Genomic DNA, 23,374 nt, shown 5'->3' with positions numbered 1-23,374 from the left:
ACATTGCATCTTATCCCTCCCCCATTTTCTTTTCTTCAGTTGTCTTTTGGCATTGTTTTCGGGATAATGTATCAGGTTAAGTGTCTGTAATTTTTTTCTGGTTATCACCCCAGTTCTATGTAGGTGTACTTCAAGTAGTCCCCTCACATAAAAAAATTTAACCGTTGCAAATCAAATTCTCACCTTTGTCTGAGCAAATTGTGAGATTTGAAACATAATGACACAAAGGATAATGGATCTTAGTTTTGTTTTTCACACCCTCCATACTATAACCCCCCCCCCCCGCCCTCTACATAGACTGTACTAATACGTACCCTCCATAGTTTCATACAGAAGTGGAAATGCTTTTGTTTTATATAGTGTGTTTGTTCCTTCTTGGTGTTGTATTTCTTTGTAAATATGTGCTACCTATCCTTTGTCTACTGTGTGTGTGTGGAGGTGTGGGTGTGTGTGGGTGTGCGTGCGTGCGTGCGTGTACTATTGCTACTGATTGGTGCCTGTCCTCTCCAGTGCCTACAGCTTCCCCACGGGACGTGGCAGTGGAGGTGTTGAACACCACCCTTCTCAGAGTCAGTTGGACGAGGGTTGCCCAGGCAACATTGCGTGGTCATCTGGGGGGCTACAATGTGAGTGTTCAGGGTCGTGTTCATCAGGTACCAAATGGAAGAAAATGGACTGAAATAGGGAGGAACTAGCTTGTCCGCTAAGGGGGTCTCAACCCACGGTTTGGGGACCAGCGTCTGCTAAATGACTAAAATGTCAAATGTAAATGTAAACATGAATATTTAGTGGTAAAACATTTTAAAATGCTTTCCAATGTTTGGCCTAATGAACATTATCCAAGTTTCTCTTGGCCCATCTGCCTAGCTCTTCTTCACCCAAAGTAGGGCCTTTACGTCTCACCTAACATAAATACTGGGTCCCCTGTACATATCCCTGGGTAGCCTACTCCCCAGGCTCTATTCCTATTTGAGAAACAAAAATTTGGAATATTTAGGCTGAATTTAAGGTTGCATGTGTGTATCTCAAGTCAGGGTACTCTGTGTAATCTACCATTTTGTGTACATTATGTGCCCATTTAGCATAGCATGTTTTACATTGAAGTTAGTTAGCAGTTAGCATTAAGTCTTGGCGACAAACCGCATTTTACAATATACCGTTATTAATACACGGACCGGTTTGGATTTTTACTTTATGTTTGGTAAATGTTATATAAATGTAATAACTGAATAGTGAAACTCAAAAAAGTATGGCAATCGTCCATTCTTATCACCAGTAAAAGACTGCTAACAGTTGAGAACTGCTAATTTGCTAGCAGAGCTTTGGGTGTGCACATGTACTTTTCACTGCCTTCAGAAAGTATTCACACCCCTTGACTTTTTCCACATTTTGAAAAAATTTGCTTAACAAGTCACATAATAAGTGTACTCCACATAAAATTATTTGCAAGGTCACTCAGTCGAGCAGTGAATTTCAAACACAGATTCAACTACCAAGATCAGGGAGGTTTTCCAATGCCTCTCAAAGAAGGACACCTATTGGAAGATGGGTAAAAATAAAAAAGGAGACATTGAATATCCCTTTGAGCATGATGAAGTTATTAATTACACTTTGGATAGTGTACCAATACACCCAGTCACTACAAAGATACAGGCGTCATTCCTAACTCAGTTGCCAGAGAGGAAGGAAACCGCTCAGGGATTTCACCATGAAGCCAATGATGACTTTAAAACAGTTACAGGAGAAACATTTGGATGGATCAACAACATTGTAGTTACCTAAATGACAGAGTTAAAAACAAGGAAACCTTTCCAGAATACAAATATTCTAAAACTTGCATCATGTTTGCAGTAAGGCACTAAAGTAAAACTGTGAAAAATGTGGCAAAGAAATGTACTTTGTCCTGAATACAAAGCGTTATGTTTGGGGCAACTCCAACACAACACATCACTGAGTACCACTGTTTATATTTTCAAGTATGGTGGTGGTTGCATCATTTTATGGGTTTGTTTTTCATCGGCAAGGACTAGGAAGTTTATGATAAAAATAAATGGATTAGAGCTAAGCACATGCAAAATCCTAAAGAAAAACCTGGTTCAGTCTGCTTTCCAATAGACACTGGGAGACAAATTCACCTTTCAGCAGGACAATAATTTAAAACACAAGGCCAAATATACACTGGAGTTGCTTACCAAGATGACATTGAATGTTTCTGAGTGGCCTAGTTACAGCTTTGACTTAAATCAGCTTGAAAATCTCTGGCAAGACATGACAATAGCTGTCTATCTAGCAATGATCAACAACCAACTTGACAGAGCTTGAAGAATGTTAAAAAGAATAATGTGCAAATATTGTACAATTCAGGTGTGCAAAGCTCATTTCTAAAAACATGTTTTCACTTTGTCATTATGGGGTATTGTGTGTTGATGGGTGAAAAACAATCAATTTAATACATGTTTAATTCAGGCTGTAACACAACAACATGTTGAATAAGTCAAGGGGTATGAATTCTTTCTGAAGGCACTGTATGCCATGAATAGTACATGTGAGAGCACTGGCACCAACGGTGCGCACATAGTTTTTGCCATGAATCTTACCTTTGAGTTAGTGCGGGTGCCGAAAGCATCTTAGAAAATGGCACAATGCACCTTGTGGCGAAAGTATGAACTGCCGTTGAATCCATTGAAAATACATGGTCATAGAGGACAATCATTATTATGATGAAGGAAAATTGACTTTTTCACAAAATAGAGGCATACAAAGACAAATAAATGTTTTACAGTTTGGAAATAATAAATGAGTGAAGTAAATGTATGAAAAAGCTAAACATTTATTTTTGGGTGAAGTTTAATTGAACAGTATAAAATAATCAGAAGAGAAAATGCCCCATTTGAAACCACTTAGAATGTATTTGTTGCCTCCCTGGGGATATGCACTACTCATGAAGCATATTTACAACTTGTATTATTAAAACACAAAATATCGTCAAATACCCTCTTACCGTAAAAAATAATAGAAAAATGTGATATGATATTTTGGCCATATCACCCAGCCCTAGTTATCATTAGTCAGCAGCAGTTAATTCTCAATGGCACTTGAGTCATTCTTGAGTTGCAATGGATTTTGGCATTGAATTTAGAAAAAATATCTAATTCATAGATTTTATTTATTTAAATGTATTTGGGTGCGTCTTCCCATTTTTAAATCAATTTATATGGCAGCTTAATGACTTCAAATGTTTTATTTTATTATGATAACCAGTCATTTCCTTTCATCTAAATAGAGTAACACCAATTACACTTTATATTTAGTAACACCAAATCATTAGCCTGAAATCTAGAACCTGTTTTTCTAACATTCCACTCAATTTTAATAGCCTTCTTTGTTTTAAAGATCTATACAATATATGAATACTTTTTTATTTTCTAGCATTTAAAATAATAAGTCCCCAAAACATGTCACTACAACTCTAATTTGCTTGCACTAAATACATTAAATAATAGATAAACAGAACGTGTTTCAGTATAAAGGACTTGTATTATTTTTGATCATTGATAAACAGTTCAAATTAAACAAAAACATGAATGATTCGTTTAACTCTTTGCCATTTTAAAGATTTTTTCATGGTTGCAAAGGCAAGGGATGCAAAATCCAACGCCATATAACAATTACCTACCTGACAAAGTAGTGAAAACCATAAGGTGCTTTGTAATTATACTGAACAAAAATATAAACGCAACATGCAACAATTTTAAAGATTTTACTGAGTTACAGTTCATATAAGGAAATCAGTCAATTGAAATAAATAAATTAGGCCCTAATCTATGGATTTCACATGACTGGGAATGCAGATATGCGTCTGTTGGTCACAGATACCTTAAAAAAAGGTAGATGCTTGGATCAGAAAACCAGTCAGTATCTGGTGTGACCACCATTTACCTCATGCAGAGCGACACATTTCCACATAGACTTGATCAGGCTGTTAATTGTGACCTGTGGAATGTTGTCCCACTCCTCTTGAATAGCTGTGCAAAGTTGCTGGATATTGGCGGAAACTGGAAAAAGCTGTCGTTTACACGTCGATCCAGAGCATCCTATATATGCTCAATGGATGACATGTCTGGTGAGTATGCAGTATGCAGTCCATGGAAGAACTGGGACATTTTCAGCTTCCAGGAATTGTGTAAATTTCCATGCGACATGGGGCCATGCATTATCATGCTGAAACATGAGATGATGGCAGAGGATGGATGGCACGACAATGGGCCTCAGGATCTCATCACGGTATCTCTGTGAATTCAAATTGACATCGATAAAATGCTATTGTGGGGCACTCTGTTCACAGCGTTGACATCAGCAAACGCCACAGAACGCTATACAAGTGGTCTACAGTTGTGAGGCCGGATGGACGTACTGCCAAATTCTCTAAAATGATGTTGGAGGCGGCTTATGGTAGAGACATTCAAATGGAATTATCTGGCAACAACTCTGGTGAAATTTTTGCAGTCAGCATGCCAATTGCACGCTCCCTCAAAATTTGAGGCAACTGTGGCATTGTGTTGTGTGACAAAACTGAACAATTTAGAGTGACCTTTTATTGTCCCAAGCACAAGGTGCACCTGTGTAATGATCATGCTGTTTAATCCGTTTCTTGATATGCCACACCTATCAGGTGGATGGATTATCTTGGCAAAGTAGAAATGCTCACTAACAGGGATATGAACAAATTTGTGCACAACATTTGAGAGAAATAAGCTTTTTGTGCGTAAGGAACATTTCTGGGATCTTTTATTTCAGCTCATGAAACAGGGGACCAACACTTTGCATGTTGTGTTTATATTTTTGTTCAGTGTAGATGCTAAATAATATGTGGTGTTATTTCAAAGTGTGTGAAATGCTGCGAAAAAGCAATACTTCTAATGAAACAATTGGAACTCATCAGACAAACACATTATTTGTATTTATGTCAAGACTTGTCAATTGTATGCTCTTACACTCCCCTCCATATGTACAGTGCCTTCGGAAAGTATTCAGACCCCTTGACTTTACAGCCTTATTCTAAAATTGATTAAATTGTTTTTTCCCCCTCAATCTACCCACAATACTCCATAACGACAAAGCAAAAACAGTTTTTTAGACATTATAGCTGATTTATTCAAAATACAAAACAGAAATATCACATTTGCGTAAGTATTCAGACCCTTTACTCAGTACTTTGTTGAAGCACCTTTGGCAACGATTACAGCATCGTGTCTTCTTGGGTATGATGACGCTACAAGCTTGGCACATCTGTATTTGGGGAGTTTCTCCCATTCTTCTCTGCAGATCCTCTCAAGCTCTGTCAGGTTGGATGGGGAGCATCGCTGCACAGCTATTTTCAGTTCTCTCCAGAGATGTTCAAGTCCAGGCTTTGGTTGTGCTACTCAAGGACATTCAGAGATGTGTCCTGAATACATTCCTGCGTTGTCTTGGCTGTGTGCTTAGGGTTGTTCTGCTGAGCGCTCTGGAGAAAGGTTTTCATCAAGGATCTCTCTGTACTTTTCTCTATTCATCTTTGCCTCGATCCTGACTAGTTACACAGTCCCTGCCACTGAAAAACATCCCCACAGCATGATGCTGCCACCACCATACTTCCCCGTAGGGATGGTGCCAGGTTTCCTACAGATGTGACACTTGGCATCAGACAAGAGAATCTTGATCCTCATGTTCTGAGAGTCTTTAGGTGCCTTTTGGCAAACTCCAAGCGGGCTGTCGTGCCTTTTACTGAGGAGTGGCTTCCGTCTGCCCACTCTACCATAAAGGCCTGATTGGTGGAGTTCTGTAGAGATGGTTGTCCTTCTGGAAGGTTCTCCCATCTCCATAGAGGAACTCTAAAGCTCCCTGACCAAGGCTCTTCTCCCCCGATTGCTCAATTTGGTTGGGCAGCTAGCTCTAGGAAGAGTCTTGGTGGTTCCAAACTTCTCCCATTTAAGAGTGATGGAGGCCACTGTGTTCTTGGGGACCTTCAATGCTGCAGACATTTTTTGGTACCCTTCCCCAGATCTGTGCCTCGACACAATCCTGTCTCTGAGCCCCAGGACAATTCATTCGACCTCATGGCTTGGTGTTTGCTATGACATACACTGTCAACTGTGGGACCTTATATAGACAGGTGTGTGCCTTTCCAAATCATATCCAATCAATTGAATTTACCTAAGGTGGACTCCAATCAAGTTGTAGAAACATCTCAAGGATGATCAATGGAAACAGGATGCACCTGAGCTCAATTTCTAGTCTCATAGGAAAGGGTATGAATACTTATGTAATTAAGGTATTTCAGTTTTTTTTTAATATACTTTTGCAAACATTCTAAAAAACTGTTTGCTTTGTCATTATGGGGTATTGTGTATAGATTGCTGAGGATTTTTGTTTAATTTAATCAATTTTAGAATAAGGCTGTAATGTAACAAAATGTGAAAAAAGTCAAGGGGTCTGAATACTTTCCGAAGGCACTGTATTTGGACAGTGAAGCAATATTTTTTAATTTGTCTCTATATTCCAGATTTTGGGATTTGAGATCAAAGGTTTAATATAAGGTGACAGTACAGAATGTCACCTTTTATTTGAGGGTATTTTCATAAATATCTGTTTCACTGTTTAGAAATGAAATCACTATGTATCTAGTCCTCCCATTTGAATAATTAATTTGAACACATTCACGTATAATGTATTAAAGAAGTAAAAACTTTAGTATTTGGTCCCATATAGTATTGATTGCATGCATTGACTACATCAAGCTTGCGACTCTACAAACTAATTTGCAGTTTGTTTTGATTGTGTTTTGGGTTATGTTTTGTCCAATAGTAACTGAATGATGACTAGAGTAATTTTCTTTAAGTGAGTAGGTGAGATGTTTCTGATACCATGATTAAGAAAAATCATGAATGAATCATAAATAATTATGAGTGAGATCCCTTTCAGAGGCGACAACAAAAAATGGGGGTTATGATCTTTGTGCCTCTGTAAGCTTCTCTCTCATCCTTATTCACAATTCATTCATGATTATTCATAATCATGGAAGCATCCACATGGATGGAAAAGTGTTCAGAAACATCTTCTATTCTTACTTACAATAAAAGTGACTCCAAAATGGCACAAGACATGCTGACATTCTGTACTGTCGCCTAATATGAAACATTCTATCTCAAATGCTGGAGTATAGAGCCAAATTAAAATGGTTAGCTTCACTGTACAAATACATATGGAGGGGGGTGTATATGTCCAATAAAAATATATAATAAATAACAAAAAAAAGGTCCTGTGAAACAATCTCCATCACAAACTAACCTTTTCTCATTTGAATATCATCTTCGAAATGGCTGCCATATAAGTCTCTTCATTTTCTATCCCTCCCTCAGGTGCACTGGCTGAGGAAACGGAGTCTCCTACATTCCAACAGAATTCCTGAGGAGAGACATTTCCTGACGTTCCCGGGGAACAGGAGCCATGCCATGGTACCTGGCCTCAGACCCTTCTCGGAGTACAGACTGACCGTCAACGTCTTTAACAAAAGGGGCAACGGCCCCAATAGTGACCCCGTCACCTTCCAGACTCCAGAAGGAGGTAAATATTTGGCAGAGGGCTGTGTGCACTCACAGGTTTACTACAAGGCATAACAGTACAACAATGCCAACTTTGTGTAGCAGATGTGAGGTAGTTAGCTGTGTCCTGTAGTAATAGTCATTGTGAAGTGACATCACCCACCCTGAGAACTGTGGTGTTGTCGCAGAACACAACATGTTACTGTAAGTGTGAGTGTTTGTCTTATACTGTATATTAATACATCATTTGTGTGCCTTGCTGAAAAATGAAGCTCAAAATATGTGAACGCTAAAGGCTATAGATTTCACAGCAAGGTAAGCCTAAGAAGTATGTTCGATACGATTATGACGGATTGTAGGCTGAATGTGTAATGTTTGTTTGTTTTTCTATGTTTTGACAGTTCCCGAACAAGTGCCCATTCTGACAGTGTCAAACGCCCAGAGAGACTCTATCACCCTGGTGTGGGCACCCCCCTTTGAGGCCAACGGCATCCTTATGGGATATCTCCTGCAGTACCAACTCAGTATGTACACACATGACCATCCTAGTATTACTTGATGAGTATGTACTCATATGACCACTCTAGTATTACTACAGTAGATGAGTATGTACACACAACTTCACCACAATTTTAACAGCTGAATATTACTCTTGACCTACTATTACCTAGCGGTCAGTTTAGACTGGTCATTTACTGTAGTACAGTTTGCTGTTGTTCCAATAGCTGCACTATCAAAACCTGCACTAGATGGTGCTGTTTAAATACTCAATTGTCAATTGGGTTCTCTCTAAAGCTCAATTATTGGTATTGCCCACTGGCAGAGAGTTACCTCTATAGGCATATAAAATGTAGTTGCTGTTTTCCCCCTAATAGAATGGAAACGTTTACTAAATCAAAAGAAGACATGACTAGTGTTCATATGTCATTATATGCTTTCTATCACATGGAATTCAAATGAAACCATTCACATCTTATATGAAGAGAACACTTATCTTATGGAGAGAACACTGAGGTAAGAGGCTTTCATCACATGCATTACATTTTCCTTTTACCTGCATTTATTTTGCCTGACATTTCTGGAGTCTTTGTGTGAAATTATATGGGAGACCCTTCCCTGCAGTTCTAGCACCCACTGAGCCAGTCGAGCCTCTGAATGCAGCCAGCATGCCCTTTTCAGTGCTTGTCATCAGATATCAGCATTTCACTGATATTAAAGTACCAGCCAGTGGGAATATGAGCATTACAATAGAACTGGTTCAGAGAGTCTAACAGGCTGGCAAATATACAGTATTACAACAACAACAAAAAATCAACAAGGAAATCTTATTAAACCTTATCATTGTATAGTGGTATCTCTTTATGTACATGCTGCTTCAGAGCAACGTCTTTAGGAATAACATGGAAAGGCACTAATAAAGAAAAAAGTGAGGCAGTGAATTGTAAGTGCAGTAATTGGAATCTGTAATCGATGGGTAAAATACTATAACACTAACATCTCCATTTATTTACCACGAGACCTGACAAGGAAAACCTCTGGAGCCTAATTACAGCATATGAGTAGGCCCCAGACTCTTAGTCAAGTCTTGTAACTAGAGTCGTGTTTTCCTCGTCAGCTCACACAGTCAGCTCACATAGTCAGCTCACAAAACTCCTGGCACAAAAGCCATGACCCGTGTCATGTGAATGTTTGACTGTGAGCTGCATGAGATGATCTCTGCTCCAGCCTCTCCAACCAAATGTGTATTTTTGTGTATGTGTAACAGTATAAGTTTAGTACGTCCCCTCGCCCCGACCTCAGGCGCGAACCAGGGACCCTCTGCACACATCAACAACAGTCACCCACGAAGCATCGTTACCCATTGCTCCACAAAAGCCGCGGCCCTTGCAGAGCAAGGGGAAACCCTACTTCAAGTCTCAGAGCAAGTGACGTAACCGATTGAAACGCTACTGGCGCGTACCCGCTAACTAGCTAGCCATTTCACATCCGTTACACTCACCCCCATTTCGACCTCCTCCTTTTCCGCAGCAACCAGTGATCCGGGTCACGGCACCAATGTTACATATGTGTGTGTGTATATCTTCTTCTTGGGTGGTCCTCTGTACCTCAGTTGGTAGAGCATAGCGCTAGCAACGCCAGTATAGTGGGTTTGATTCCCGGGACCACCCATACGTAAAACTCGGGCTCCCGAGTGGCGCAGCGGTCTAAGGCACTGCATCTCAGTGCTAGAGGCGTCACTACAGACCTAGGCTGTATTGCAACCAGCCGTGATTGGGGAGTCTCATAGGGCGGCGCAAAATTGCCCAGCGTCATTAGGGTTTGGCCGGGGTAGGCCGTCATTGTAAATAAGAATTTGTTCTTAACTGACTTGCCTAGTTAAATAAATGTTAAATAAAAAATTAAAACAATTATGCACGCATGACTAAGTCGCTTTGCATAAAAGCATCTGCTAAATGGCTTCTATTATTTTCTTCTTCTATAGTAAATGAGACGATGGGGGACATGCAGGAGGTGAACGTCAGCAGTGCCGACACCACCCAGTGGCTCCTGCAGGGCCTGGGGGAGATGAGCAAGTACATGTTTTACTTGAGCGCCTGCACCAGGGTGGGTTGCGGACCCCAGCGCATGGAGGAGGGTAGCACGGTCACAGAAGCAAGTGAGTAGCCAATCCACAGGGGGATGGATCATGATTGAGGGAGTTGATGGCTGTGTTAAACTCTGATTACTTTATGCTACGGAACAAAACACTACGCAACGCAGCTACGATTACTTGTAGTAGGCGTCGGTACGCTTGTAGCTCATAACCAAATATAATCTCAGCGACTCCTCAAACAATAATCCAAACAACATTGTTGATTTATTAGAATCCACAAAATGTTTTTTGTTTGCAAGTAATAATAACTGTGATTCTAGTATATTTTAAAATGGAAAAGTTGGTCAAGTTTTTACAGCAGTTTTCTGCTATCTCGCCGTGAGGAAAAATTATGTTATATTTTTTGCTGATATTGGCGTGAAAGCATTCAAGCAACATATCAAACTGGGATAATGTTGTAGGTTACACATTATTATATCATATGGGGAGATGTGGGAAGTTAAAAGGCTAGCTTGTTTTTTTAAGTTGTTTTGAAGTCGCATCCATTCATGTCAAGCCAAATACTACTACACATGTATAGTTTACACTACAGTGTTATGCAAATAAATGTGCAATCAAATATTCAACGACAGCTTCAAACCCTTTTGTTGTTTTGTGGTTGACATCTAGATTATGAGACAAACTGTATATTCTGACAACTCTTAGCAAATATCAGGCAGCCACGTTGATGAAGTTGAATGAGAACTCATTGTTGAGACAACCAGTTTTTGAAGTGTTGAAGGGAGTTGTAGTCTGTGCTTGGAGTCAGTGCTCCTATTGAGACATTATAGTGTCTGTCATTACTGAACATGGTAGAGTATATGACTCTGAATGGAGATAGAAGGGCCTATTAGGCATGTGTGCCTTCCGGCCATGTCAGTCATTATCTACAAGATGTATGTGTGGCAATAGGGGAGCTGGAACGCAATGAGTTTGGAGACATTGATGGGAGGTGATAGAGAGTATGAAGTTGATACTACATACAATGGAACATCCATGGCACTGTGAGATGCATCATGGGAATTTGGGAAAGAGAGTTGTGTGTTTTGTTTCTGTTTGTATTTGAGTGTGGGTGGGTGCCTGTGCCTGTGAGAGAGAGCGAGAGAGAGGATGAGAGAGAGAGTGACATGAGTGAGAGAAAGAAATAAGACTATGGTACAAAGGAAATAGAAAAAGAGAAACTACTGAGAAATTGAACAAGAACAACAGCTGTGATACAAGGACACAACAGCAGTGATATCAGAACAATGTGTTGGACTCTTCAACTGGTCTAAAGCCATCTATTTTTGTCTGTCTCCTCATGGTGTAGCAAAAAAGTGGGGGAAAAAATGTATGTTGCATTTAATACAGATAGCAAAACCACCTACCAAAAATCCCTTAGAAAAACAGTGTTTCACCAGAGATTCAATTACACTGAGTGCACAAAACATTAGGAACACCTGCTCTTTCCATAACATTGACTGACCAGGTGAATCCAGGTGAAAGCTATGATCCCTTTTTTTTTTTTTTTACAATTTTATTTGATATCTTATAAACAATACAAAACATACACATACTGTACAAACGACTACATCGTACAAACATCAACTACATCACACCTGCCCAGACCCACTTGCACCCCCCCCCCGATCTCCAGTGGCCGCATCACTTTCCGCCACATGGCCTGAAACTGCACCATTTTGTTTCTTTCCGTAGCCCACGCACTTTCAATATTTAAATGTTAAATCATTACATTTTTCCATTGTGTTAATGATGGCGGGTTTCAAGATGAGTGATGAAGAGAATCGTCCAACCCATCGGGTATCTCACTACACCCCCACATGCCATGTCTTGAAATAGGAAGACAGACGGATTAAAAGTAAGTTTGCATTGTAATACTTCTGACAGCCAACTTTCTAGCTATGCCCACAATTTCCGGACTTTATAGCATTCCCAGAAAGCATGGATTATTGAGCCATTATTAGTTTTACACTTAAGACATGACTCTGCCCTTGTGCTGTAGAATTTGTGAATTTTGTCTTTTGTATAATAAATTCTATACGTTCGTTTATACTGGATTAAGCCTAAATTATCGTTAACTGTAATTTCGTTAGTTATGCTCCAACTTTCACTCCATCTTGTGCCAACATCAGTTCTTTTTAAGTCTTGGTTCCAATAGTTTATATTTTTTCCTAAGAGATTGTCAGTTGGACATGCTCTCTGCAAGGTTTTGAATATCTTCCCTATCATATGAACATCCTTTCCTGACTCAAATTGTAACGATGTGCGCTGAGAGTCGGGAAGCAAGTTCAGGGAGGGAATACATTTAATAAGGGAACGGAACTTTAAAACAAGAAACACGAGCAGCCTGGTGACCTAGAGGCCGGAGAAGGGAGCACACGTTACACAAAAAAGATTCCCTTAAGGTTGCTCTGATGTCCAAAAGATTTCAATTTGAAATTTTGTGTTATGTAACTTTTAAGTTGCATGTATTTGAAACATCATTAAAAGTCATTAATGGTTTCTATGCCTTTAGTTTTCCATGTGGACCAATTTATCGGTGAATTCTGAAAAGCAATCCAAGTATTGTTCCATAAGGTTGTGTTTTAGGGAGTGATATTGATTCTTGTAGAACACGTTTCATTTTCTTTCCATATTTTTATAATGTTCTTAACTATGACGTTGTTAATGTTCTTAGCTTTATCCTTTGAAAATTGACACGTAAAAAGATTCCCAGGATAAGCATTGCATTTACTGTAACTATACACTGAATCTACAAAACATTAAGATCACTTGCTCATTCCATGACATAGACTGACCAGGGGAATCAAATCAAATTGTATAGGTCACATACTTAAAAAAAATGTATTTAGCTAAGCAAGACATACACATATTTATCAAATAAAATAAAATTGTATTGGTCACATACACGTGATTAGCAGATGTTATTGCGGGTGTAGCGAAACGCTTGTGCTTCTAGCTCCAACAGTGCAGTAATATCTAACAAGTAATATCTAACAAATTACACAACATATACCCATACACCCAAATCTAAGTAGGAATGAATTAAGACTATATACATATGAATGAGCGATGTCAGAGCGGAACGGACTAAGATGCAGTAGAATAGTATAGAAAAAACAGTATATGCATATGAGAGGAGTAATGCAAGATATGTAAGCATTGTTGAATGAGATACCGTAGAATAGTTTAGCCTGTCCGGAAGCAAGATGTCAGTCTCGGCGACGTGGCTGGTGATCCTGCCACATGCGTCTCGTGTCTGAGCCATTGAATTGCGACTCCACTTCATCTCTATTCTGTCGTTTAGCTTGTTTGATTGCCTTGCGGAGTGAATAACTACACTGTTTATATTACCAGTCGCCTTGCCATTGTTAAAGGCGGTGGTTCGCGCTTTCAGTTTTGCGCGAATGTCACAGTAGGTACTACGTCTCCTATACACTTCCTTATGAACTCAGTCACTGTATCCGTGTATGCGTCTAGATTATTTTTGCATGCTACCTGGAACATATCCCAGTCCACGTGATCAAAACAATCATCAAATCAAATTTTATTTGTCACATACACATGGTTAGGAGATGTTAATGCAAAATGTTGTAAAAGGAAATCCAGCCATGTCGCCGAGACCGACGTCTTGCTTCCGGACAGGCTAAACTATTCTACGGTATCACATTCACTGAAATAAGGTTAAATAAAAAAATACCTATACAATTTGATTTGATTCACCTGGTCAGTCTATGCCATGTTGTAGCGAAATGCTTGTGCTTTTAGTTCCAACAGTGCAGTAATATCTAACAAGTAATCTAACAATTCCCCAACAACTACCTAATACACACAAATCTAAAGGAGTGAATGAGAATATGTGAATGTAAGTATATGGATGAGCGATGGTCAAGTGGCATAGGCAAAGTGCAATAGATGGTATAAAATACAGTATATACTTGTGATGAGTAGTGTAAGATATGTAAACATTATTAAAGTGTCATTATTTAGAGTGGCATTGTATAAAGTGACTAGTGATCAATTTATTAAAGTGGCTAGTGATTGGGTCTCATTGTAGGCAGCAGCTTTTCTGAGTTAGTGATTGCTGTTTAGCAGTCTGGTGGTCTTGAGATAGAGCTGTTTTTCAGTCTCTCGGTCCCAGCTTTGATGGGACTGAGAGCGTGGATTCCGATTGGTCAGACCAGCGTTGAATAGTACAAAGCACGGGCACTTCCTGTTTGAGTTTCGGGAGGAGCAAGATGGAGTTGTGGTCAGATTTGCTGAAAGGAGGGCGGGGGAGGTCCTTGTAAGCATCCGGAAGTTTGAATAGCAATGGTCGAGAGTCTTAGTAGCGCGAGTAGGACAGTCAATATGTTGGTAGAATTTCGGCAGCCTAGTCCTCAGATTTGCTTTGTTAAAATCCCCAGCTACAATAAACGCAGCCTCAAGATATGTGGTTTCCAGTTTGCATAAAGTTCAGTGAAGTTCTTTGTGGGCCCCGATGTCTCTCTGGAAAGAAATCCTTGCTCTAAGCTCATCAACTTTATTATCCAAAGATTGAACATTAGCGAGTAATATACTCGGAAGCGGTGGGTAGTGTGTGCGCCTCCTAAGTCGAACCAGCATGCCGCCTCGAGTGCCTCTCCTCCGCCGGCGATGTTTTGGGTCGGCCTCTGGAATAAGTTCAATTGCTCTGGGGAGAGTGAACAAAGGATCGGCTCCAGGGAAGTCATATTCCTGGTCATAATGCTGGTAGTTCCGGTGAGTTACCGCCGCTCTAATATCCAATAGTTCTTCCCGGTTGTATGTAATGACACAAAACATTTCCTGAGCTAATAAAAGTTTTCTAAGAGCTAGTTGCAATGCTGCCATCTCCGTCGGCACCATCTGAAACAAATCTTAGCATGTGTATGTGATATTTAGAATCCAGGTGAAAGCTATGATCCCTTATCAATGTCCCTTGTTAAATACACTTCAATCATAGTAAATAAAGGGGAGGAAACAGGTTAAATAAGTATTTTTAAGGTTTGAGACAATTGAGACATGGATTGTGTATGTGTGCCACTCAGAGGGTGAATCGGCAAGACAAAAAATGTAAGTGCCTTTGAACGGGGTTTGATAGTGGTGTCAAGCGCACCGGTTTGTGTCAAGAACTGCAACGCTTCTGTTTTTCCATGCTCAACAGTTTCCCGTGTGAATCAAAAATGGTCCACCACCCAAAGGACATCCAGCCAACTGTTGGAAGCATTGGAGTCAAAATGGGCCAGCCCCGAAGAATTGATGCTGTTCTGAGGGCAAAAGGGGGTGCGACTCAATATTAGAAAGGTGTTCCTAATGTTTGGTATACTCAGTGTATAAGCTCTTCATAAAGCACATTTCATCATGTCAGTTGTTTTGAAAGGATCAATACCTGGCTTTAGTGTTGTGCTTTGTGTATCTCTTGCATATGTCTATGACTGATTAAAAATGTACCATTTGGCTGTCATCATCATTGATAGATGATGGTTGTAGTTTTTTTGTGTTGTGTGTATTGATGGATTATGGCTGTGTATGTATGTGTGTGTGTGTGTGTGCGTGCGTGCGTGCATGCATCGGTGCGTACATGTGTATGGTATTTGGTGTTTGACTGTGCCTGGAGACTAGCTTTCCTCATGTTTGTGATGTGGTGCCTTATTTGAACTCTTCTCCCTCTGAAGATTTCTCCTCCATTCCAGCTGTGGCACCCACTGAGAGGAGTATGTATCCATAGGCTTCCTGGATAGAATTCCAAATACAGATAGCGGTAGTTGTGGTAGTAGTACCTTACCGGAAATCTACTTGTTAGAAATGTGTTGGAAATACATGAATTACACAATAACACGTTTTATTGTAACACATTGAATTGTAACATGTTGAATGTAAAAGGCATTCTTCCCTATCTTTGCTTTCACAATTACCATAAAAGCTATAGTTTGGAGTGGATTTTTAGATCCTTAATACATTTAAAATGTTTTGGAAATAGTTTATCAAGTCATTTCCCATGCCATTGGAACATGTTAGAATTGCAAACGGAATGTGTTAATTGTGTGTGATATTTCGATAGGATAGTAGTGTGATGATAATTGCCCTAACATTAGTAACAGTATACCAGTGGTGTCATGCCCATCGGAACTAAAGAGGCACATGCCCCCTTCCCAGTGGGCAAAACGGGTTGAAATGATGTCATTAGAATCTGTTTTACATTAATTTTGACATCATTTCAAACAACTTTGCTCGCTAGGCTAATTCTGGGATTTAGGCTTGTAGTAAAACAAGATATGGAATTAATGCAAAAATATAGAATTTGGCCATCAGTGGCCCTTCAAAAAAATGTGTTGAATGACGCCACTGTAGTATACAGTAGTGGTAGCAGCGTCATTTTTAACCATAAATAGGCATTTGTAATTGGTGGCGAGATGTCAATTTGTAGAGCCTGGACACATAATTGTTTCAGCATTCAATAACACTACATTGATACCTGGCACTGAGCCTACCATTAGTAGACCTCCGTCGTAGATGTCGTGTAAATGTTGACAAAGTACAATTTGAAATGGGTCATTCCATAAACAAGACAATTGTAGAAATATAGAAACTATTTCAATGGGTACATTGGAACTTGAGGTGTGTCTTTCATTTCAGGGCAGAACTGCTCTCTCATTCCTCCCAGCTCGATTCCTATGAATGCAACTCCTTCCTCCTTAGGTATACTACATATTCACACTTCTACTATGATGCTCCTTTGTTTTTTGCTATATTTCTATTATGTTGAATTTTCCACTCTGTCTCTGACAACAATACAATTTCCAGACATTAAGTAGTCGGATCTATTTAGATATTATTGCATGTGGGGTGTCATAAATGGCAGCTCAGAAGACTTGCCTAAGTTATATATCCCCCTGTACACCACATCCAATTTCACACAATCAAGTAGAGGATGCCTGCCTTGCTTTCTAACAGTCTCCTTGAAGGGTGCCTAGTGGCTGCAGTGTTCTTTACTTGGGGGATCCGATTTGGCTTCACTAATCCTCTCTTCCCTGCCTCTCTTTTCTTTCCCCTTCCTTTCTTCTGTCTTTATCAGTCCCAGCCCTGTTTAACATAAGCTCCTATGTGAGTGACACCTTTGTAAAAATCAGCTGGACTGCCGGGGATGAGCAACAGGAATCTCAGCTTTATGTCGCTTATGTGAATAACCGTAAGCTACTCTCTAACCCCCACAGCTTTTTTTAAAAGTAGCACATTGCTAGTGTATTACTCTTTCTTTAAATGGACGCATGTAGTTATATGTCATAAGTAGGGCTGTTACGGTGACCATATTACCGCCACACTGGCGGTCACGAGTCATGATGGTAGTCAAATTCCATGTGACCGTTTAGTAACGGTAATTAGGCTTCTACAAGCTTTGATGCTGCTGATGGTCATTAGTAGCTTACTGAACTGGCGAACTACTCTATTGTCCCTCTAATCACTCTGACATCAATGCAAATGTAGTCAAAAATCTAATCAAACACTTCATGAGAGCCTATGAGCTAATGTTGCTCAACTTTTCTATAGGCTATGTAATTGCGTGACAAAACAGAGTGATGGCCTCTATTAAAAAGAGGATGATCCCATCAGCTTTCTATAGGCTAGACTTGCTATATTTATTTCTCCACCTTCGTAATATTAAGCAAATTGCTTCTCTTTAAAACTGGAGTAAAGCCTACCTGGCTTGCATGAAAATGAACCACGGGAAAAGCATCCTTCATTCGCTACTTAAGTGCATAGACAACATGTTTTTTCCCCCCCGCTGCTCCTGTTCAATACAGGTGCATGATAATGGTCCATTCTAAATTATAACACATTTCACACATATATTATTTAGTATATGTAAAGACAAGATTAAATTAAGAATAGTGTGATGGGTGACAATATTAGCTTATCAATGATGTATTATCAATGATGCCCAGCTTAAGAAAAAACGTTTTCAAATCATAATCGCACACCTCATGTAGCCTAGCCCATAGGCATATGTGTTATGATAAGGTTTGTATCACAACTAAAGTGGCCAAATAACTTCTTAAAATGAAGCACATGAAGCCGCTTTACAATGGGTGTAGAGTCTAACTGGCATACATACGCAGCGCAAGTGTTTCAAATTTGGGGAAGCTCATTTTCACCATAAAAATGCACCTTTATAATAAAAGCATTACATGCATAATTGCATTTGTGGTCCGTTTTGATAATGGTGTTTTCCTGCTAATGGAACATTTGCACTTATAGCCTTCTGCGTGTGCGCATTGCTGTGAAGAAATAGCCTATTCGTTTATCAACATTTTAAGCTAAACGTTCTCATCTGTTGCGTCGGGCTCATTGCTTAAAACAGTTTTTTTTTATGCTAGTGGTTGTATTAATTTGGGACCTTTCGCATCCCACAATTGTCCCAGATTATGTTTGGAATATTTATTTCTCGCACAGAATATGTCAACTTTTGTACTATGGGGATAGTAGATTGACATAGGCTAGTGCTTTTTCTGTTTGTTAGGTCTACTCATCTTGTTGGCTGATGAAAAGTAAATGTGGAAAGTTCTTCCAATATCTTCAATATGCGCCTCGGAATTGGATAAGGATGCACGCAGTTGCGTCCCCGATGTGTCGGTCTTCACTTGTAGCCTGTGAGGAAGACCCAATCATGCTTCGGGCAGGCAGTAGGGAGAAGGGATTTATAATTATTATATTCAGCCAAAGGGCATAACGGCTACTGGCCGCAAAATGCATTCATTTTTTTAGGGAAATTAGGGCGACACAAAGGGGATGCTGCTGGGAAAGACGAGGCATTATCAAGTGCTTGTCAAATTGTGAATGAGAGACTGATGAAGTATGTGCGGCCTGTGCAAGAAACAAAGCAGAGCAACTTTTTTCAAATCATCATTAGAGTCACATCATACAGCCTTAGAATGTATTAAAAATCTAAACATATAGCCCAACATTTGTATCACAACTAAAGTTACATAAATAACTCTAAATTAAGCATATAGGGAGTACCTGTTTCTTTGTTAACCGCTCAACACAGAATGCATGTGTGGAGAAAAGATCCTTTCTATTTTATTCAACTAGGTTCAATTGTATTCTTCATACTATAAAATAATATAAAATAATGCTACGGAATTCTAAGCAAATCTTTTCTGTTTAATGAACTAGTGTAGCTCACAGCTATATGGCATAGCCAGATCAGGACCTAACATAAGGACCATGCAGTGTATGCTATTCTGTTCTTCTGAAATAGACTACATTTTCTTCATATCTTTAGACCTGTCTGAAATAAATACTGGATTTATTGTGATGGTGTAGGCTATATTGCATGGATTTATTTGACTTTTTAAAATGTAGATGTTCCAAAGATCTGCATCAGTAACTTGTAGGCTATGTGTGGAAGACAGGAGATGCTAAATGTGTTTATGTTAATTAACGGTCAATTACAGTGAGACCGGTAGTTTTTTGCTTGACAATCAGCAGCTGACAAAATTTCATGACCGCCACAGCCCTAGTTATAAGGATATATAGGGCTTGACTGTACTGTATGCACAAACTGACTGCTATTGCATTTTAGTAACTTACAATTCATTTATACTTTGTTTCCATTATCTGAAATGTAAACTATGTATTTTTCAGTGTTGTTGTCGTAGAAGTAGTGTTCAGCATGGCGATAGTCCTTACCATGTGCTGCTAGCCTGACTAATAACACATGATGGTTGTGCGAATCCTGTAGGTGAAGGTAACTGGAGGATTTCAGAAGCAGTAAACACTTCTAAGAATTTCCATTTGATTGAAGGGCTGGAGCCTGGGACGGTGTACACTGTGCGTCTCTTGGCCAAGTCACGGCTCGATAATGCTAGTATTTTCGAAGACGTTATACAGACCAGGGTCAAAGGTAAGAGAGAATAGTCCCATGGTGTGAAATTGGAAGCCATCAAATGTCCATTCCACTCACAACAGAATACCAGATTGACAAGCATTTGTCTACAATTATCGACAGCGTCTGTGGTGTGATGTGTTTTTATTTCCTGTGTCCTTCATTTTATATTATTTTATAAGTGATTGACAAATGTTACCAGGGGAAAGTGAAACAATCAAACAATAGGGGATATCATTGTACTATGGGGGTCTATTGAGAAAAAAAGTTATTTTCATGACCTCAACGGACTTCCATATGGTTCCCATGCCAAGCAGTTTTTGTGCTATCTGTTTTCTAATGTACTAGTTGTTATATGAGTTGTTTAGGGGCAAACTAACCTCATTTGTCTGTTTGGGGTGGGTTAGGTTTGGCCAGTCTTCACTTGGGAGTTTCCACCCAGGGCTGGTTCATCGGGATGATGTGCGCTGTGGCTCTCCTCACCCTCACCGTGCTCATCGCATGCTTCGTGACCCGCAACAAGGGTGGCAAATACGCAGGTACACCACCTCACCCAAACATGTCTTCCAGTGTCCAAGGTCAGTTTTGTCTTTGAACTTCGCTGGTTTTGGCATCTATTTAATTCGATAGAGGAAATAAATTGCTCGTCAACCGAACATTACCTTATTATTTTCAATGGTGTTTTTTTTTTTTTTTCACAAATTGAATGTCTGTTTATTTCCTGATTTAACTGAAATAAAATGGACCCCGAACCTGGCCAACAGCTTCAGCTGTGTTGTAGTGAGGTGCGTACTGGCGGCAGAGAAGTCAGGCGCAGGGGAGCGAAAACTGATTTACAACGGTGTCGTTTAATATCCATAAACCACCGTCAACAGAACAATACAAATAAATGGGTCAAACAAAACCCGGTAATACCAGCATACTGTGCACAAGCACTACAAGAAAACAATTACGGACAAGGACATGGGGGGAGAACAGAGGGTTAAATACACACCATGTAATTGATGGAATTGGACCCAGGTGTGATGGAAGACAAGACAAAACCAATGGAAAATGAAAAGTGGATCAGCGATGGCAAGAAGGTCGGCGACTTCGACCGCAGAACGCCGCCCGAACAAGGAGAGGGACCAACTTCGGCAGAAGTCGTGACGTGTGGGAATGCTCTTTGCATACCGTGCATGCCAATCAGTCCATGCATGTGGGAAATCAGACAAACCCCATTCAACCCTGTGTGTGAAACATCGGCAAGATGCTAGAGGCCTTCTTTCCTTCACAATTGTCCCTCCTCTCTGTGCTGTGGCCCTCGTGTCCCAGCCCGGCACCGCTGATTACTGGGGTTGTCAAAAAGACAGGTTGGAATCAGCCAGCTTTGTTCCCCTTCTCTGCCTTCACCGGGACCCGGCCCTGGCTCTTCTCTAGCCTTTGTGCACCCGTCTCGGCCTCACAAAGGTGCTGCCGTCTCACCCGCTCTCTTTCGCTCTCACCATTTCCGCCTGCGGGAGCTGTTAACATGAACACTGAATATTTCATCACCCCTGTATTCCCTCCTTTACTTGTCCTGATGCTTTTCATGAAACCCCTCTCCTTTGTCTCTCTCAAAAGCCCCTTTACTTTTTAATCATATTTACACATAGAGCTGTTGGAAATCGTTTGGAACAGACGCACAAAAGAGCACTCAGGATGGTTGAGGAGATATTTTTGGTCATTTGAGATGTTTGTTGTTCATATCCTTCTGTGGTTTCAGCTATGAGAAAATTACACATTTGTGTTAAATACGTGTTGTGAATTAAAGGAAACACTAACATAAAGTGCCATAATAGGGTGCCGGGCCACCACGAGCTGCCAGAACAACGTCAATGCGCCATGGAATAGATTCTACAAGTGTCTGGATCTCTATTGGAGGGATGCGACACCATTCTTCCACAAGAAATTCCCATAATTTGGTGTTTTGTTGATTGTGGTGGAAAACGCTGTCTCCGGCACCGCTCCAGAATCTCCCAAATTGGGTTGAGATCTGGTGACTGAGACGGCCATGGCATATGGTTTACGTCGTTTTCACTACTCCCATCAGTATAGAAATTCTTCATCATATGTTGAAGGTGATCACTCAGAATGGCATTGTATTTATTGGTGTTTTTGTTTACCTTTTGTTTGCCCTCTTGAGTGGACCTGCAACCCACACTATAACAGCTCAAACAACTGAAGTGTTTCCTTTATCTTTACAGTAGAACCCTCTATGAATTGTTCTTCATATAACCATATATGAAGGGTTCTACCAATAACCTTTTCATCTCTAACATACAGTATATTTTTCTAAATGAATCCAATCTGTTAGTAGTTAGACTTATTTCACCTTTTACTGAGATGTCTGTTCCAGTTTAGATGATTTAGGTAGTCTCACTAATTAATCTTCCCTACCCTGTCAGTCATTCTGAATGTGGGTTGCAGGACTTGAATGCTTGATGTGGCTTGTAAAACCAGGAGATTCAGACTACTGCGATAGAGTATAACTAGGCCCTCAAAGAAAGGCCTTTAAAATTAAACTCTTTATGACAATACATTACATATATAAAAGGCTAATAAGGCTGGTTGAACTGTTCATAGAGGGTTCTAAGAAGAACCCTTCAAAGATTAAACGGTTCTCAATTTAACTCTTCATAGAGAGTTCTAGGAAGAACCTTTAGATGATAAAAGGGTGATTAGTAGAACCATTTATAGAAGATTCTAGGAAGAACCCTTCATACAGTAGAGGGTTCTAGGTAGAACCCTCTGAAAAGGGTTTACCTAGCACCAAAAAGGGTTCTCCTATAGAGACAAGCTGAAGAACCCTATATGGTTCAACTAAGCACCTTTTTGTCTCAGAGTAACTTTTAAATGTTCATCCTGTCACTCGATATCTCAGGGATGGAATGCAATCAAACATGTACTCCTGAAAACCACACTGATTCTTCCTGGTACATGTCATTTGGTCAATCAAACTAATAATGTTTTGTACTGAAGGTAGGACCTGCTTTTTCTCAAAGCAGGGACAATGTTACTTTCTCACAACCGGGATCTGCCAGTGTCGTTTTGAAAAATGTCCGGTTACATTTTCTATTAACCTTCATGAATAAGACAATATAAATGCTTATAAATGTGTAAAAATGCTTATAAATGCTTTATACACTATAATAAATGTTCCTAATCTTTATGAATGGTAATGCTTATGAATGTTTATGATTATATAATGATGGACTATTTATAAATTATTTATAAATAATTTTTCATGAAAATGTT

At 39.8% G+C, this 23,374-nt stretch overlaps 1 protein-coding gene across 3 annotated transcripts in view; it reads left to right on the top strand.

The window, feature by feature from the left end:
- chl1a (cell adhesion molecule L1-like a) overlaps nt 1-23,374 on the top strand; it is a 122,245-nt gene that overhangs the window by 85,084 nt on the left and 13,787 nt on the right. For 2 of the 3 annotated variants that reach the window (XM_071371921.1, XM_071371920.1), the window contains exons 19-26: nt 511-626; nt 7,398-7,602; nt 7,982-8,104; nt 10,063-10,236; nt 16,849-16,911; nt 17,288-17,401; nt 19,955-20,116; nt 20,506-20,637. In XM_071371921.1, coding sequence (XP_071228022.1) covers nt 511-626; nt 7,398-7,602; nt 7,982-8,104; nt 10,063-10,236; nt 16,849-16,911; nt 17,288-17,401; nt 19,955-20,116; nt 20,506-20,637 — 1,089 coding nt within the window. The remainder of the gene's footprint in view (nt 1-510; nt 627-7,397; nt 7,603-7,981; nt 8,105-10,062; nt 10,237-16,848; nt 16,912-17,287; nt 17,402-19,954; nt 20,117-20,505; nt 20,638-23,374) is intronic. The other variant, XM_071371922.1, reaches the window with a different exon arrangement.

The sequence above is a fragment of the Salvelinus alpinus genome, chromosome 28 (assembly GCF_045679555.1).
Source record: "Salvelinus alpinus chromosome 28, SLU_Salpinus.1, whole genome shotgun sequence".
Lineage (NCBI taxonomy): Eukaryota > Metazoa > Chordata > Actinopteri > Salmoniformes > Salmonidae > Salvelinus > Salvelinus alpinus.
The sequence above is the reverse complement of the archived record's forward strand: the minus strand, read 5'-3'. Positions and strand labels throughout refer to the sequence as shown.